General features: G+C 46.6%; 1 protein-coding gene across 1 annotated transcript in view; it reads left to right on the top strand.

Moving 5' to 3' along the window:
- ARHGEF18 (Rho/Rac guanine nucleotide exchange factor 18) overlaps positions 1 to 19,032 on the top strand; it is a 92,892-nt gene that overhangs the window by 55,733 nt on the left and 18,127 nt on the right. The window contains exons 11-15 of the mRNA XM_019667652.1: positions 14,196 to 14,334; positions 15,184 to 15,296; positions 15,424 to 15,564; positions 17,076 to 17,326; positions 18,876 to 19,001. Of these exons, the coding sequence (XP_019523197.1) occupies positions 14,196 to 14,334; positions 15,184 to 15,296; positions 15,424 to 15,564; positions 17,076 to 17,326; positions 18,876 to 19,001 (770 nt within the window). The remainder of the gene's footprint in view (positions 1 to 14,195; positions 14,335 to 15,183; positions 15,297 to 15,423; positions 15,565 to 17,075; positions 17,327 to 18,875; positions 19,002 to 19,032) is intronic.

Here is a 19,032-nt window from a genome sequence, read left to right as displayed (position 1 = left end):
AAAAAAAAAATATTATACAGAGAGTTCCCATATGCCCTACACCCAGCTTCCTCCTAACACTAACTTTTTTTAAATTATAAAAGTCATAGGGCTGGCCGAGTGGCTCAGTTGGTTAAGAGCTCGCTCAAGAGTCCGAACTCTGAGTAATAGGGTCACTGGTTCGATTCCCGGCCCGGCTGAGCTGCCAATAGGTGGCAGGATGGCTCAGCTAAGAATAAATAAATAAATAAATAATTTTTTTAAAAGTCATACGACCATTGTAGGAAATTGGAAAAATAGAAAAATAAGGGAAAACACCCATAATACCATGCAACTACAATTAGTTGTCATTTTGTTGTATCACCTTCCAAGATTTTCTTTCTTTGTGCATATTTTCCTGCAAGGTGTTACACTGGTTGGTACAGTACTTTGGAAAAACAGTTTGGTGATGTATATCTAAAATCGTAAAGCATTTCTAGCCTTTGCCTCTGTAATTCTGTCTCTTTGAGACTCATGTATGTAACTGGAAGGCATTGAATGTCTGACAACAGGGAAATGATTAAAGCGATACTTACAAAGACCATATCGCCGTGAAAAATGTGAAACATTTGTATAGTTACTGTGGTTACAAACATTCACACCCAAGCAAATAAAGGGGCACAGAGACATTTGTAAGCGGAAGTGGTGGTAAGAAGACTGGTTAATTTTCGTTTTTCCTTTCTTTTTACACGGGAAGCTCACTCTTGTACTGTTAATCAAGAGGGATCAAATTCAGGTAACAGTGACATAGGTGATATTTTTCCATGCGCCCTTATCAGTGTTTCACGAGGACCATTTCTCATGAGCCAGGAATCTTTGCAAGTGAGAAGCCAGGACCACATTTTGTGCTTCAGGACAGTAATATGCAGCTGGCTGGATTTATGCCCAAGAATGTTCCACTGTGGTTTTTTTTTTTTCCCTAAGATGACTCACCTGTAGCAGTTTGCCTTAGTTAGTTCTTATCTTTAAGAATAACTTAGAGAAATGCCATCTTAGCATTAAACATTAATTTAGAAACATACCTTATTTATCATATAGTAATTAAACTGGCAGTCCTCCCGCACATAAAAAAAAGCAAAAAACCTTTGAAGTTAAGGTTTATTAAGAATAAGAATTCACTCCTAGACAATGTACCAGGTACTTAACCAACATCTAGAGGATTGGGCACTAAAACCTAGCTCTCTGCCTGACGCTCCCATTTCAACCTCAGTTTTCCCCTTACGCAAAATCAGTCATATTTTTCTACACATCACATCACAGAAATTATGCTAGACTGCTTGAGGGCACGCTGGAACAGAAGGGACCGCTTCTGCCAGGGTGAAGGATCTTATGTTAATATTTCCAGTTAGCTACACACGTATATTTCATACCACAAAGCGTGCCTGGCTCCTAGGCATTTCCAGGAGGAAAAGCAGCTTTGGCTGGTTTTCATGCAGACTTGTGGACCCCAAAGTTTTTCTTAGTGTGCTAGCAAAACTTTTTTTTTTTTTTTTAATCATAAGTCACCTAGCAGTGTTGAAAGGTTCTGAAGAGCCTTCTGAACCTGAAAGAAAGGTAACTCAGAGAATTCTGAGGCTGGAGGAGCCTGAGGGAGATCAAGTCCTGCCCTTGTGGGTGAGAAATGAGACCACCAGTGACCACCCCACACACACACTGCTTCCCTGACAAGCTAGAGGCCGCCAGTCCCATGACCCCAACTGCAGGCAAGTAGTGTGGTTCCATCAGGTGGACACAGAACATTAAAACCTGCCAGGAAGGCCCACGCACTGGGCCAAGGGCAGGTGTATGCGGCCAGCTCCTGAGGGTGGGATGTCTGTGAGCCTGTACGGAGGGCGAAGGGGCTGTCCTTGTGAAGTCAGACAGGGCAGCAAACATCCCCAGAGAGCCAAGGAGAAGAGGGGGCTGGGAGTCGGCTTGCAGGGTGCCCAGGAAGGACTGGAACTGAGTCAGTGGATGGCATAAAGTTCCAGGGGGGCAGGGGATTTTTTAAGACACGAGCCATGAAGGTTGACAGTCACTCACTTCCTGACTGTATCCCACCCCCACCTTCCATCAGAGTCCAGCGACCGTACAGCCTGTTAGGTGGAGATTTTCATCTTAATTTTACCAAAGAGAATAGCCCTTAAGGCAGCAGGTTGGCTTTAAAGTAAAATAGCCAAGAATGGACTTGCGTTGCGCCCCTACACGCTCACCTTTGGGTGCCCACCCCGGTCCCTCTCCTCTGTGTGCCCCCTGTCCTGTGGTCTGTGTACCCATGATCAGCTGACTAGGCACATAGATAGAAGGCAATGCCAGCACCGAGATGCTGACACTTGACCCTTGCCCTCGAGGAGGTCAAGGTTCAATGAGGCAGTGCAATTAAAGCCATCAGGTGACACAGGGTAAGGGAAGCACGCAGGAAGGCCTAGGCTGTGGGGGCAGGGCAGGGGTAGGTGGCCTCGAGGGACCCTGGTCTCACCCCGAAGTCAGCCAGGCAAAGGGGTACCTGGGCTGAGCCACCCAGGGACTCTGAGGCTCCCCAGTGCTACTTGTCAGCGTGGTCGGGGTGTAGGGTTGAAATGGTGCTAAGAAATGTGGCCGGGGAGGGGCCCATATCCAGGAGAGTCTGGCCAGGAGTCAGGACTTTATACCAAAGCCACTGGCATGCTAATCAGGTGTGTGGTGAGATACTCAGGCAGCAGGTAGGGAGGGACAGGAGTGGCAAGTCTGAACAGGCCACCCAAGGAGGTCACAGCCTTGGCTCAATGACCAGGGCTTGTGCTGCTGACATGGGGGAGGGCCCTGCATAGATGGAGAGCATGGGTCAGGGCCACGGTAAACATGGGGGAGAGAATGAAGTGATGCAGGGGAGGGGCATCTCTCCTAGGAAGTGAGTGTCTAGTCCAAGTTCCCCGGTGGGGGAGGGCCACAGGTCCCCAGTGCACCATGGCACTCAGTAGAAATCTGTTGAATGGATGCTTAGAGGACCTGAGAACTCAGACCCTCCACCCAGTGTGTTCACAAGCAGCTGGGGCTACAGCACCTGACCACGCAGACACTGACCTGCTCTGGGAAGCTTCTGGCCAGCGGGGAACTCAAACAGTATGTGCTGTGATGCTGGAAAGTTGGGCTGTGGAAACACAGGACAGGGAGACCCAGCCTCTCCTGAGAATTTATCCCAGGAAATTAGTCAGTGCCAACAAAGTATTTCATGCAAAGGTCCAACACAGTTTTATTTATAACTACATGAAATGGTGGGAGCATCCCCAAATGTGACATTGGAGGAATTTTGCTGTTTAATAAATGGCTTTACAGCTGTTGGAAAAGATTTCTGTGAGAAAGAAATTGTAAAAGATTTCTGAAATATATTTAACAGTATGGCAAAATGCTTCTGACACCACTGTAAGCAGAAAGGCTGGGTGCAGAATTGTACATTCAGCGGGAGCTCACCTGTGTATCAGGTCGAACCGTGTGAAATGGTCCTTTTTGTGGGTCAGAAGTAATGGTTCTCAATAAGAATGGAAAGAAACATGCTAAAACAGGAGTGGTGGTTCTTTCTGGTTTGTGAAATACCGAGTGGTTGTTCTTTAATAATTTCTTAAACCTGGAAATGCCTCACCTGCCCTAACGTCCCCCAGTAAGAGAGCCTGCCTCACGGGGACCGCTGCCCACTGTCCTTGGCTTCCTTTCCTCCAAGCGACATCCCCGTTCTTCCACCCTTTCTCTCAGGTCATGGCTGGGGTCCCTGGTGGTCCTGTCAACCCTGTGAGGGTGCTCCCCTTGGCCCGAGGTTAGCCCCATGGGATCCTCAGTCCACCTGCATCTGACCCTCCATGGCACTTGTCACAACACCGTTTTCCAGGCCACTGCCTGCCGAATAGCCATCTACTCACTGAAATTGGCCCAAGATAAACTCCCCAGCAGGCTTGGCTGCCAGCAGCTGGGCCCTCCTGCCTCTTGTCACCTGATGTTGATACAACCCAAGATGACCGCTGTGTACCACACTGTTGATTTACTGAGACTGCCACGGTCACCCAACAATCCCCTATGCCGCTGTGACAGGTGGGGGCCCCACACCCCACCCACCTTTCCTGAATCTCCTGACATTTCCATCATTGTAACCTGTCAAGATTGTTTTGTGTTCACTTGTCTCCCTGTCTTCATTTTTAAACATCATTTGAGGCGGTTCCTCCGCCTCGTGTCATCTGTGAATCTGGTGTGTGAGCCTTCTGTGATCTCGTCTCAGGCAAGATGGAGGACAGAGCCCTTTGGCATCCCGCTGGAGACGCTCTTTCTACTTGAGATCGGTCAATGTGTAGGACTCCATTTATATGAGGGCCCTAGAAGAAGCAAACTCTTTGTGATGGAAAGTAGAATGGTGGGTGCCAGGGGTTGGGTGTGGGGGTGCTTGGGTGCAAAGTTTTTGTTGGTGATGATGAAAAAGTTTTGGGTAGAGATAGATAATGGTAGTGATTACACAATATCGTGAATGGAATGCAAAATATACATATTTTCCCACAGGAAAAACATACATAAAAGAAAAAGGGAGACCCAACAGTACTCAGTCCCCTTGGTTCCAGGAGAGGCCCCCAGCTTGGCAAACAGCAGCCCCGTTATGAGAGTCCAAGTGGACCCAGGGGTTCCTTGGTCACAGGGGTCCTGTGTTAGTGGGGTACGGGAAGGGACACCTGAGACCCAAGGCCTTGGCCAGGCCACCAGTCAGTTCCCTATCAGAGGTGCTGCTCCAAGTCCCTCCCGGGAGGCTCTTGGTGTCTAGCTGAGCTGAGCTCAGGCCCTACTGGCCGCCCTCTCAGCCCAGGCCATGCCTTCATGTCCACACATTTGCTCATTTCTGTTTTACACAGTGACTCCCTGGGGGTGCTGCTGCACAAAATCCCCGTTTTCCGCCCAGGAGACAGTCTCGCTTTTGGCCAGCTCTCAGTGAAGCAGCCACACATCCTACTGGAATGCTCAATTTATCTTCCCATATTTTCTCCTCGCTTTTTATACTTGTCGCAGTCTTGGTTGTCTCCCCAAATAAAGGTACTTTGCAGTGAGGTACCCAGGCATTTCTGATTTTCTTGGTAACCCTCTAAATATTCTGAAGCCTGCTTTCTTACAAAGAACCATCCTCAGAACCCCCCCCTCTTTGGCCATCAGAACATCTGTCTGAGGTCTTGGTTGTGCGTCTATCACCTTCTCCAGTAATCCTTCCTAAGAGGCTGTGCCCTTTGGTCTTCCCTCTGAGAGGTAAAGGGAAGGCCGGGAGAGGAAGGCTGCTTGTTCTTTCTGCTGAGGCATCCAATGAGTGATCAGAGAAGCTCTGGATCTCAGGAAACATGGTTTTATTCATTGTTGGGTGCTATGGGCTGAATTGTGTCCCCCACAAATTGTCACGTTGAAGCCCTGACTCCCAATGTGATGGTGTTTAGAGGCAGGGCCTTTGGGAGGTGATTAGGGTTACATGAGGTCATGAGGGTGGGACCCCTGATGGGATTAGTGCTCTTATAGAAAGGGACACCAGACAGCTTGCGCTGTCTCTATCATAGGAGGACACAGCCAAAGGTGGCTGTCTGCAAGCCAGGAAGAGAGCCCTCACCAGGAAATGAATGTGCTGGCACCTTGACCTTGGACTTCCCAGCCTCCAGAACTGTAGGAAATAAATATGTATTGTTTAAGCCATCTCATCTATGGTATTTTGTTATGGCAGCCTGAGCAGACCAAGACAGTGGGCATGAATGTTCTATTTTTTTGTTGGTGGTACTTTATTTGATTTCAAACTTTTTCTTTTGAAATCATTTAGACTCACAGTAGATTACAAAGGTAGTACAGAGGGATCATGTATCCCCGCCACCCCATTTTCCCCACTGGTCACCCCTTAGGTAACTAGAATAGGATGTCAGAATCAAGAAATTGTGACAATGTATGAGTCTTCTGTGCCATTTTATCACTTGTGCCATTTTATCACTTTTTATCCATCACCACCACCACCTTCAAGATCTGGGGCTATCCCATCACCACAAAGATCATCCTTGAGCTTCCGCTTCATGTCACACCCACTCCCTGCCCCCCACCATTATTCATCCTGGCAACCGCTAATCTGTTCTGCATCTCTATAATTTAATTTTGTCATTTCAAGAATGTTACATGAATGGACTCATATAGTGAGTGACCTTTTGAGATTGGCTTTTTTCTCAGTGTAACACCTAAGAAATCCATCCAGGTTGTTGCGTGTTATCAATAGTTCCTTTTCCTTGCTGAGTAGTATTCCATGGTATGGATGGACCACAGTTTGTCTAACCATTTGCCCAGGGAAGGACATTGAGGTGGTTTCCAGTTTTTTTGGCTATTACGAATAAAGCTGCTATGAATAGTCATGTACAGGTTTTTGTCTGGACATGAGTTTTGCATTTCTCTGAGATAAATACCCAGGGGTACAATTATTTAGTTTCCTTTACAAACCACCCAACTATTTTCCATGGTGTCTGCCCCATTTTACATTCCCACCAGCAAAATACAAGTGATCCAGTTTCTCCACAACCTCGCCAGCATTTAGAGTCATCACTATTTTTTATTTTTGCCACTCTCTGGGTGGTTTTAATTTGTATTTCTCTAGTGACTAATGATGTGGAACATCTCTTCACCTGCTTTTTAACTGTTTATCTTTCGTGAAATGTCTTTCTTTTCATGTCTTTTGCTCATTTTCTAAATGGATTGTTTGTATTTTTACAATTGAGTTTTGAAAGTTCGTTATATATTCTAAATATAATACTAGTCCTTTGTCAGATGGCAGTTTGCAAATATTCCCTCCCACTCTGTAGCTTGTCTTTTCATCCTCTAACAGGGTCTTCTTCCACAAGCAAAAATGTTTAATTATGATGAAGTCAATTTATAGGTATTTATTCCTTTTGTGGATTAGGTTTTTTGTGTCATATCAAGGAACTCTTCACTATCCAAGTCCTGGTACCTAAAGATTTCCTCATATGTTATCCGTAATAAGTTTTATAGTTTTACGTTTTCCATTTCAATCTAGTCCATTTTGAGTTCACGTTTCTGAAAACATGAAGCTTAGGTTGAGGTTCATTTTTACACCTATTGACATGGGTGTCATTGTTCTTTCTAATCCTTCCAGAATTATCCATAGAGTAATACAGAATATGGTTTTGTAGTGTTGTGATTTGCAAGTACAGTTGACCCTTGAACAGCAAACACGATTTGAACCACACAGGTACACATATACATAGATTCACAGATTTTTTTAAAAATTTTATTGGGGAACAACCATGGTCATTGGTTACACATTGCTTTCATGCTACAATGGCATAGTTGACTCTTTTAAGGAGGACGCAGCTCACAGTAGCCCATACAGGGATCGAACTGGCAACCTTGGTGTTACCAGCCTGCACTCTAACCACCTGAGCTAACCCACCACCCCAACGCCAAGTCGAGTAGTTGTTTCAATCTAGTTGTGGAGGAAGGGGGCAGCTCCGCGGCCCATGTGAGAATCGAACTGGCAACCTTGGTGTTGTTATGAGCCTGCGCTCCAACCACCTGAGCTAACCGGCTGCCCCTGGAAACTTTTTTGAAATGTCCTTACTACCATAAAGTAATCATATTGATTACACCAGGCTACCAGAAAGCAATCATATTGCTGTTTTTTTATTATCAATGCATGAATCATTAACCTGTAAATAAATATGAATTATTTTAATATTATCTTTTTACATTTTTATGTCAGTGTTAGTAATACATATAACACCTACAGTGTCTTGTATCATATAAGACAATATTGATGTAGGTACTGGCAGATGATGAACTTACGGTATCGATAAATATAGCACAGAACTGTAAATGTATTTCTTCCTTATGATTTTCTTAATAACATGTTCTTTTCTATAGCTCACTTTATCGTAACATTACAGTATCTAATGCATATAACTTACAAAATTTGGGTTAATCGACTATGCGTTATTGGTAAGGCTTCCAGTCCACAGTAGTCTATTAGTAGTTAAGTTTTGGGGGGAGTCAAGTTATATGTTGATTTTTTACTGTGCAGGGCTTTGGTGCTCCTAACCCCTGCATTTTTCAAGGGTCAACCGTATATTGCTCAATGAATGACATAACCTACATGTCCTGTATGGTATTTATGCAAAAAACATATATTTGCTATTATTATCCTTTTGCTATATGGGAGGGACTTTTCAACACAAATCTCAGAATCATTGTTATTAAACATTATTTCTCAACTTATAAAATTATTTGTACCAGCAGCAATTAACTGGATGGTGGCATTATGGATTATTTCTACTTTTACACCTTTTTGTGATTTTTACATTTCCTACACACAATGTAAAGAAGATACTTTTTTTTTTTTAATGGTGTTCTCTAGGTTTAACGTGACTTGGGGGGCAGGGGGCCGGGTCACATGTGTTTTTTTATTGGGTAATATCAGTTTCAGAAACAGTATCCTTTTTGGTTCACACTATCTTTAAGCCTCAAGATGCCTTTTTTCCTTTGTCCCCTGATGCATGAGGTTAAGGGTATTTTTTCTCATATTTTTATTGGTTTTTTTTCTACCATCTTGCTTGTGTAACGTCTAAACGAAGCAGAAGAGAAATCGATGAGTTGTCTTGGCATCAATTTAGTCTGTTCTCAGGCGGCCGAAAAGCCGGGAACTGTGAACTGAAAACTTCATCTTGTATTGATTTTCTTAATTGTCTCCCGAACACTCTCCCGCAGCCCGTGCTTGCTAGAACTCTCCAGAGACTGGTGACATCCCTGGCCTGAAAGAAAAGTCTGCTGAGACAAAGAATGGGGGCAGGGAGGGGACACAGGACCTCGCTAAATGCTAGATAAGAGGAAACGATCGGTTATTTCAAGGCTGAGCCTTTGAAACTGCAGTGTGGCTAGAGAAGGCTGCTCCTGCCTGAAGATGCCACTTGTCTGTTTGTGTGGTCATTGCGAAAACTTGCGGGCACCTCTGTACCAGGCCCAGCTGCCTTCAAAAGCTGTTTCCAGTGGCTTTCCCATCAAGCAGCAGGACGAAGCTGCCATTTAGAATATAAAATTCTTGCTTGAAAGTCGATTTTTCTAGACGCCAGTGTGTTTCAAGATGAGAAACGACAAAACTGATTAAGATGGTCACGTGATATGTCATATTGGGCTTCCTGGAGAAATGACTTTCAACAGGTTCGTAACTATTAAGTCTTGTTCATGGAATTTCCTTGTGGGGCCTTAGGATTTCTGCAAGGGCTAATGAGGTCGTGCTTTGTATTAGAGGAGAAAGTTCATGTCTTAAAGGACTTAGGGTAGACCGAAGGTCACTTGGGGAGCATAACTACACTAGGAAATCACCCCTGTTAACCTGAACTTCATGGCGTGGGGTCTGTTGTCCCCGTAAAGTAATGTAGGTAGGACCCTGGTATCTGTCACACAAGCTTAGTCATCTGATTTGCTCAGAGACCGCTATTCAGTTCAAGAAACCAAAACAAAACAGGCTTTAAAAAAATCTTCATGGAAACAGGCTGTCTGCCATCTGTGTTTGTTGCTGAGAATGGGGTGTGTTTTTTTCTCAGAGCAAAGCACATTTTCCATTTTTACTGTTCACTTCTTATTTTCATCCCTGCCTCTCCTCTGGGTCCCCTTGGAGAAAGCTCTGTGGTATAGTCACCGCAGTGGGCCGAGTGAATGCCGATCAATGGCCCCTCTCAGCAGTGGGCAGACGGTGCTAATTAGGCACAGAAGTGGTTTTTATGGCAGTGCAGACAGTGGGTGGCAGCGCTCTGCTGAAGGCCGGTCTGGGGCCAGATCCCAGCGCCGCACCACTGCCCGTGGGTTCCACCATGGCTGCCTGCTTTAGGAAAACATGATAGCAGGATAAGTGTGTGTTCCTGTCTGTCTCACAGTCGAGGTCATGTTGACTAACTCATACTGTGTGTTCAACTACAAATCAAACGGCTTGATCTCCTCCTGCAGAAAGATGGCTGATCCTCACGGGAGTTTGTTTAATAGCTTTATTGAGATGTAATTCACATACCATACAATTCATCCATTTAAGTGTATAATTCAGAAGCTTTGCGTGTGTTCAGAGTCAATGCAGTTAATTTTAGAGCCCCAAAAAAAAAACTATACCCATTAGTTGTCACCCTTCAATCTTCCCCCAGTCCTAGGCACCTATTAATCTACTTTCTGTCTCTATGGATTTACCTATTCTGCACATTTCCTATAGAGGGAATCCTACAATATGTGGTCTCTTAAGGCTGACCTCTTTCACTTAGCATATTTTTAAGGTTCATCCTCATTTTTGCATATATCAGGGCCCTACAGGGAAGCACCAGGGCCAGTCAGGAGGCAGAGGGAGGGAGAAGAAAATGTGGGCAGGAGCCTTTACTGTGGTTTCCATGGGGCAGAAAGGGTGAGGCAGGGTAAACGGGATTAGGATTGGCTCGTGTGAATAATTTCAGCAGGCTCTGGGGCATAGGGGCTGTCCCTAGTTGTCCGGCACATGGCAGGTGGGTGGTGGCCCTGGACGTGAGAGCTCCGTGAAGGAGGTAGTTGGGGGTATGGGCTCGGGACTGGTTGGTACATGTAGAGGAGCTTTTCCTTAGATGACCATCTCTGGAAACTGGCTACTCCTGGGGGGTGGGGGAGCGAGGGGCAGGGGGCAGATGTCAGAGCATCAAAAATACAGAATAAAGACAGCTGCTCTGTGGTGGCGGTATTGACTTGTGTATTGATCAAGCAGTTATTTTCAAGGCTGCGTATGCTTTAGAGAAAGATTCAATTGGTGACTGTCCATCTCTTATTTTAAGTTTTAGGTAGCTTGAGGGGAGTGATGGTTAGACTGCTCCAAAGGAAAAAGAATAATTTATCTCAGCAGGTCACATGGCCACCAAATGCATATCATTAAACTTTTCTATAAGAAGTCCCCCCAAAATAGAAGGCCATCTCAAATACTTTTTGGAAGTGTGTGTGTATTAAATGATAAAGAAATACAAAAAAATATCAGAGCTCTGTGCTGTGTGTTTGGCCAAACAAGGGTGTTCTAAAATATAATTTCTCATTTAAGACTTTTTAATATACAGTCGATCCTCATCATTTGCAGATTCTGTGTATATGAATTCCCCTGCTTGCTAAAACGTATTTGTAACCCCCAGGTCAATACTTGTAGGGCTGTCATGGTCTTTCCCGGACACGTGCAGACTGCCAAAAAATCGAGTCACCCAACACGTACTCTCCCAGCAAAGGCTGACTAAGGCGACACACTGCCTTCTTGTTGCAGCTCATGCTGGAAACAGGTGCCCCTTGGCACTGTATTTAGTGCCATGTTTTATGCTTTTTTTTTTTTTGTCCTCTTTGTTGATGACTTCACAGTTTAAAATGGCCACCAAGCATAGTGCTGAAGGGCTGTCCAGTGTTTCTAAGTGCAGGATGTGTCTCAGAGAAAATACGTGTGACAGACACGCTTCCTTCAGGCATGAGTTAGCGTGCCCTAGGCCGTGGGTGCAGTGTTACTAGATTGACTGTGTATTAAATAAGGCATCAGCCAGCAGAAGCCACATAACCCAAGGTCATGGTGAATGTGTAGCTGGAGGCTCACAGGACCGTAGCCCTGGATTTCTCCTACAAGCAGCGCTTTGGTATTCGCTAACTCAATGTCCACTGCGACTTTATAGAACATTACTACTGCAAATAATGAGGATTCAACTGTAACTTTTTATTCTGAAATAGTATACAAGTCACAAGAAGGTGCAAAATAGTCAAGTCCCTGTGTACCCATCATCGAGTGTCCCCCAGTGATGATACCTGATGTAACCATAGTCCATTGTCAAAACCAAGACAGTGATATTGGTACCATGTTATTAACCCTCCTCAGATTTTGCCATTTGTTACATGGCGAAAGGGGAGAGTACACGTCTATGAAATTTTATCCCATGTATAGATTTAAGTAACCAATACCACAGTCAAGATACAGAAGCATTCTGCCACTTCAAATAAATAATCATTTCCTTTTTTTTATGGTGATAAAATATATGTACCATGAAATTGTACCATTTTAATCACTATTAAGAGTACAGTCCAGTGGCATTAAGCACATTCACATTGTCATGCAACCATCCCCACCATCGATTTCCAGAACTTTCTCATCTTGCCAAACTGAAACTCCGTCCCCATTAAACACTCACTCCCCTCCCCTCCCCCAGCCCCTGGCACCCCACCATCTACTTCCTGTCTCTATGAGTCTGACTCCTCTGGGGACCTCCTGTGAGTGGATTCACACAGTATTTGTCCTTTTGTGACTGGTTTAGTTCACTGAGCATCATGTCTTCAGGGTTCATCCATGTTGTATCAGGTGTCAGAATGTCCTTTTTAAAGTTTGAATAATCGTCTATGAAAAAAAATGATTTCTTGACCTGTTTTGTGGGAGGCAATGTCCTCCATTATATTGTGGAAACATGATGATCAGAATAAATAAGTACACTTGAACCTTGAACAACGCAGGGATTGAGATGCCTAACCTTTGGAACCAGCGATTCTTAGAGGGTGTTTATGGTGACCTTTTCTTCTGTGGACTATTTAATTAAAGCAGAATCCATCCCATTTCAGGCAAGACCTAGGATCACAGGAACAATCTGTGTTCCTGTGCCCGGATGCTGGGCAAAGGATGCCTTTCAGGATCTGTCCCCTGTTTGTACACTCAGGTCATAATAGCCTGGGTGGGGCTTAATGTGGTGCCGAAATGACAGGAAATGCCTGCTCTGGACCGTGAAGGCCTCGATTTTATGATTTCCACCTCTGTCAATGGGAGTTTGTATATGAGTGACAGCCTCGTCACCTTTGTCTACTAGAATAGTAATTGTTAGCCACTTACGATCACGACGTCGTGACGTTTGGGGTCACTGCCCAAATGGCATCCTCACCACGCTGAGCTCTGTTAAAAAGTGAATAGCTGGTTTAGTATATGTTCTGTGTGTGTAAAATGGCGTCACACCACTTAGTGGGTTTTTTGTTTTTTTTTACAAGCTTTCTTCATTCCTCCTCTACCAGAAATGTTCTGTCAGACACGTACCCACCTGCACACTCGCAACCTCCCTAAATTTCCACCTGAATTAAAACTCACTCAGCGGGCTGAACCCCTTCTCTCCAGAAAAGCTCCTGAGAGAAGTACATTTGGGGACCCACGAGCCAGGTAGGGAAGGCCACCAGACAGATTTCTTGTTAATGCTGCTGTTGGTCTTTCAAATGTGAATAAGTTAATCAAGCAGCCTGGCTCAACTAGGCTTGAGTTAAATGGTTGAGTTGTCAAGTAGGAGGGGGGAACCAGCCTGATTAATGACTGCCTGGTTTTCTGGGAGGTGCATCTTTCCATCAGTGAGAAACCACAGCCTATGTGCTTCCTAATAGCTCAGCTCTTAAATTAGTGAGCAGATGAGTACAGACAACCCTTTGGGTCCCCTGTTGCATGTTAGGTTGGTTTACAATCGCCTATAAAATAGGATCAGAGCCTGTCATCCACTCTGGTGGTCAGGTTCTCTTAGAGTTCTTACGAACTGCGGTGCGTCTAGCTAACACCATGCCCTGTGGTCTCTGGGTCTCAGCCATCCTGACATCCGATCTCATTGCAGTCGTGTGTGTGATGCCGGCACCAGCCACACCAAGCACAGACTCCCTATTTCGTGATATTAGCTTCTTTACAGTGAACAGCAACTGCTCTCTGCTTTTGACCCCCTGCTAAGACAGAAAGGGTGCCAGGATATTTTGTTGTTAGTTTACCAAACGAGAAAATATGATGTGATTTGCACCCTAAATGGTCACAGTGGGGACCAATTTCCTGCCCTCCAGACCCACTGCTTCAGCCAATAAAGTAAGAGAAGAAGCAGCTTTACATTTCTAGAAGGATCCCACGGAGGTATAAAAACAGCACACTGCGCAGAGTCTGCGAGCCCCAACCGTGAACATGGGAAACGCGCATTCCAAAGGCAGCGACAGAGACAACGCACTCCACAGCCGCCCCGAGCTGTCTTTCTATGGCTCTTTTCCTAGGAAATGGAGCGAGAATGTCTTTCTAGATAACGAGCTGCTGACATCCAAGATTCTGTCTGTACTGCGGCCACAGTCAGAGCAGGGCTTCCGGACAGGCCACCTCCACTACCCTGCCCACTTTCTCAGCACCAGCTCTGTCTTTGCCTCTGTCGCAGCATCCCTGAAGGAGCACCCGAGGGCCACCCTCTTGTCCGATGGCAGCCCGGCCCTGTCCAGGAATGTCGGCATGACGGTCTCGCAGAAGGGGGGTCCACAGCCAGCACCCAGCCCGGTGGGAACGGGGCTGCGACTCGGGTAAGCCGGATGCTCTCTACCGTCAAGTGCAGGTGAAGGGAGGGGACTCAGGGTGGGGGACCCTGCCAGCAGCTTTTCTGAAAGGAGACCCTCAAGAGCATGTGAATCCGCCCTTGGGCCCCCAACTGAGCAGTGAAATTCCCATTAACACTTGTTTCAGAGTCATTCATTTTCCTTTTTCAAAAAAAGGTGTGTTGGGGTGGGCTCCGCCATTGGAGCCAGTTTGCTTCATGCTCTTGAAGGACCCTTAGCCAGGGCCCCTTTTTGTACAAGATGAGGCTGGAAGTCTCGCTGAAGGCTGAGGTTGCCGTGGGGGTTGCATCCCATTATTTATGCCCTAACCCAGTGTTCCAAGGACTTCGAGGTGGTTCTCTTAATAGTGCATTCAGCAGTGCTCAGGGAGAAAACATAATGCTACCAAAATGTCATCGCAGTGATCCCTATATGAGTTGGTAGGGAAAGAAGATGATTATCTTTCTCCTTTAGAAAGGATTCTCCCTCCACCTTCGGCTGAGTGAGGCTGTATCCACCTAACTTTCTGGAAGGAATTTCAGGGACACCAGTGGCCAGTAAAGGAAATATATGATTAACACACCCTTACAATGTATCTGAACATTAAAGTTAGTTATGAAAGAAGTCCTGACGTTACGTTGACAAATAGTCTCCTGATTTTCAAAAATGATCTGTGACAAAGTTAAGGCTTACATTGAAATCCGGAAAATTCTCAAATAGTATTTAAGCAGATTAACAGTCTAATTTGCCTTCATAGAATGGGACGTGAGTTGCGTGTGCGCGAGCACATGTTTAATTCGATTTTTTGCAATAATTGTTTTTATGATTTTTATTTAGACCAGTCACAGGAGAAATGGATGAAGCCGACTCTGCATTTTTTAAATTTAAGCAGGCAACTGACGACTCCCTTTCACTTACATCCTCAAATGCCGAGTCCACTTTTGTAGAAGGTACAGTCATCCTGATGCTTTCACAGATGTCACGTGGTCCCCATCATGCTGGGACCCACATCATCAATGTGTCCACGGGACTCGGGCTGGGCCGGCCCCGAGCAGTGGCCTCTTTCTCTTCCCTCAGACCCCTACACTGCCTCGCTGAGGAGTGAGATCGAATTGGATGCCCACGAGTTCGAGGCCGAGTCCTGGAGCCTCTCTGTGGAGCCGGCGTATGCAAAGAAACAAAAGAGGGAGGTGGTGAAAAGACAGGATGTGCTTTACGGTAGGAAGTCCTCTGCTGCCACACCAGCCTTCCACACTTCTTTTCCTTCTTTTTTTAAAGATTTGTTCCACTGGGGAGTCTGGAATCCACTGCCAACACCCCCTGAAACCATGTCACCCGCTCCCTGCTACCCCAGGATAGCCTTGCCTTCCGGGCCTGGGAAGAGGTGGCCCGGGAGGTCCCCGATGACGAGTATGGCCAAATGCCCAGGCCTGACTCACACTTACTTGTTGGTGACCCTGACAGAGACCACCCTGGCCCATCCCAGCTGTCCTGGCGACTGCAGACAGGCCTGAGCGTGGCTATAATTGGGGAGTTTGGAGGCATGTCCCTACAGTCCGCATGGGACTGTAGCATGTGGCAGCAGCTCCTGGTGGGAGCCCCTTTCCGCTGGCCGTGGGCAGCCACTGTTCTGAAATGAGATGTTGCAGGATACAGTGAAAACCACAGCTCCCAGACACAGCACCTGTCCCCGGGCCAGGGCTGTGCTGGGTGCCCCACGTTATGTCCTGCCAGGCCCCAGGACCCCCTACAGGCAGGGTGACAAAGGCCCAAGGCAACCACAATGGAACCTAAGGCCTTTCTCTCCCTTAATTCCTTACTGTTCTTATGATCCTTCCTCCAAGGGAACTGTCCCCCAAGACTGACAGTGTTGTGTCACCTGAGGAGAAATTTTCCTGTCTGTCATTGGCATTCTGGCATTTCTAGAAACATCCTTACTTTTCATCCCATGTGGCAAGCCCAGCTCCAGGATCCCTATACACCACTCAGGGGTGTCCACTGGAGCCCATCACACGCTGAGCTGCCTGCCTAGGCCAGAGTAGCTTGGAGTATGGGTGGGGAGGCGAACCCGAGTGGACGTTTCCCCTCAGGGCCCCAGGGCAGGCCAGAGATTCTTCAGAGAGAGACTGTCTCAGCCTCTGGGCAAACACAAACCCAGGCGCAGCGCTACTGACCTGGTTTCACCTCTAACAGCTTCAAGGCCTTGACTTGAATGCAGAAAAACTCCAGCACAAAACCTGACCATTCTTTGCCTTTAACAGTGAATTAAAATCTCACTTGAGCTCTGCTTTTGCATCAGTTACCGTCTGGGTCTGGCCCCTGACATGTACACATGTGTGAATTTCACACCCCAAGGAGTGGTGTTCATCCGAACCGTCTTCTGGCTCAAAACAGCCTTGAGACGCCCTTGGTTGATGTTAGGCTCGAAACCCTCCTGTGAATGTGAAGTCCCAGCCCACGTCTTGGCTCCTTCCTTTCCTGATGTCTCTCCACCCCTCGCTGCTCTCTTAAGCCGGGGCCCCTGCAGCACCGGAGTGGGGAGGGCGGGAGGCCTGGCCCCAGGGCAGTAGGGCCACGGGGGCGAGGATTTCGGCAGAGAGCTGAGAGAAGCCAGCCTGGTGCGTGGCGAGCGGGAGGGCAGCATGCACGAGTGCCTCCGTGGAATGCGGGAGGAGCGACGTCGGGGTGCGGTCCCCGCGTGGGTAAGTCCTGTCCCCCATACCCCACAGAGCTGATGCAGACGGAGGCGCACCATGTACGGACACTGAAGATCATGCTCAAGGTCTACTCCAGGGCCCTGCAGGAAGAGCTGCAGTTCAGCAGCAAGGCTATTGGCCGCCTCTTCCCGTGCGCGGACGACCTCCTCGAGGTGCATAGCCAGTTCCTCTCTCGGCTGAAGGAGCGCCGCCAGGAGGCCCTGGAGGAGGGCAGCGACCGGAATTACATCATCCAGAAAATCGGGGACCTCCTGGTACAGCAGGTGGGCACGGCCGGGACGGGCACAGGGCCTGGACGAGCCCCCACCCAGCTCTGTTCCTCTCAGCAATAACAAGGACAAGCCATGCAGTATTGTGATTTGTAAGAAATGTGTATTTGCTGTTTGTCCATGGTTCCTGGCTCACAGGTCCCAAAACCCTTGGAATTTCCTAAATGGTGACAGCATAGAGGTGTCTTTGGTTATGTGAATGAGGCGACTTTTAGAAAGCACCTAAGGGTAGGGTCTGGTTGCCAGGGGAGCCAACCATGTGGTTAGAGGGTTGAAAGTTGGCGTCCCACTCCCCGACCTTGGGGGTGGGGAGAGGGACTGGAGGTTAATCAGTCATCAGTGGCTAATTATTTAATCAGTCATGCCTGTGTAATGAAGCCTTCATTAGAACCCAACAGGAAAGGTTTCAGATAGCTTCCTGGTTGGTGAACACGTGGAGATTCAGGGCAAGTGGTACCCGGAGCGGGCATGGAAGCTCTGTACCCTTCCCCATACCTGGCCCTACTCACCTCTTCCGCTTGGCTGTTCCTGAGTTTATCCTTTATTATAAACCAGTGATCTAGTAAGTAAACTGTTTCTCTGAGTTCTGTGAGCCACTCTAGCAAATTCATCAAACCCAAGAGGGGGATGGTGGGAACCTCCTCTCAATAGCAGGTCAGTCAGGAGCCCAGGTGACAACTGGCGTCTGAAGTGGGGGGAGGGCAGTCTTCCAGGACTAAACGCTTAACCTGTGGAATCTGATGTCTCCAGATAGATAGTGTCAGACCCTGCTGTAATCTGAGAATTGTTGATATGGGAGGAACCCCCACGCACACATTTAATTGTGTCCAGGAACCGTTTCGCCCCCATTTATTTAGAGCCCCCTCCCCAGAGGACAGTGGTCCTGGGCCCTTAACCACTGTGTGTACAGCTAATCGTCTAGCAACACAGAGGCGTAAATAAATAACAGATGCACTTGTCCAAACACTGTCCAGTGTTGCATTCTGGGCTTTTCTTTGGTTGGTTGACTGGTCTTTATTTTTTGGTTTTGGCGGCTGTGTTTTTGGCTGTTAGAAATGTATCTATGGCCCAGAGCCATCTGTGGGAGGGATGTTGACCCTGAATTGACTTCTGAGTCAATTTCTGAGCCTCAGCCAAGATTGTCAGAGGGCACTGCAAACCCCTCACTTGACCTCAGAGTGCTCCAAGCTTCCTGAGTCAGCTCATTAGAATAAATTGAAAGAATACCCCCTTTTGCTTTTGAATTTTTCTGACTTTCTTCAGCTTAAATTTCTTTTTCCTTCTCGGATTTCAGGATGTCGTCGCAGCATCTGTGACATCGTAAAGCCCATTAGCAGAAAGTTTTCTCATTTTACCTTTATTGTACCTCGCGACGGGACACCCGTACTAAATAAAACACATCTCTGCTTGAGTACACATTAGAGAAGAAAGTGAAATCACAAGTGAATTCAGTGCTTACTTTACAGAGTCATAAACTACATGAAAACTTTCCCTGATGGTTTTCGTGTTTCATTTCTGTAACATCGCTGCTGTCTGTTTTCAGTTTTCAGGTGAAAACGGGGAGAGAATGAAAGAAAAATACGGTGTCTTTTGTAGTGGCCACAATGAAGCGGTCAGTCATTACAAGTTGCTGCTGCAGCAAAATAAGAAATTTCAAAACTTGATCAAGGTAAAAAAAAAATTTTTTTTTAATTGAAAAC

The sequence above is a fragment of the Hipposideros armiger genome, unplaced genomic scaffold (genome assembly GCF_001890085.2).
Source record: "Hipposideros armiger isolate ML-2016 unplaced genomic scaffold, ASM189008v1 scaffold_502, whole genome shotgun sequence".
In the NCBI taxonomy this organism is placed as follows: Eukaryota; Metazoa; Chordata; class Mammalia; order Chiroptera; family Hipposideridae; genus Hipposideros; species Hipposideros armiger.
This window is presented reverse-complemented; position numbering and strand designations above follow the sequence as displayed.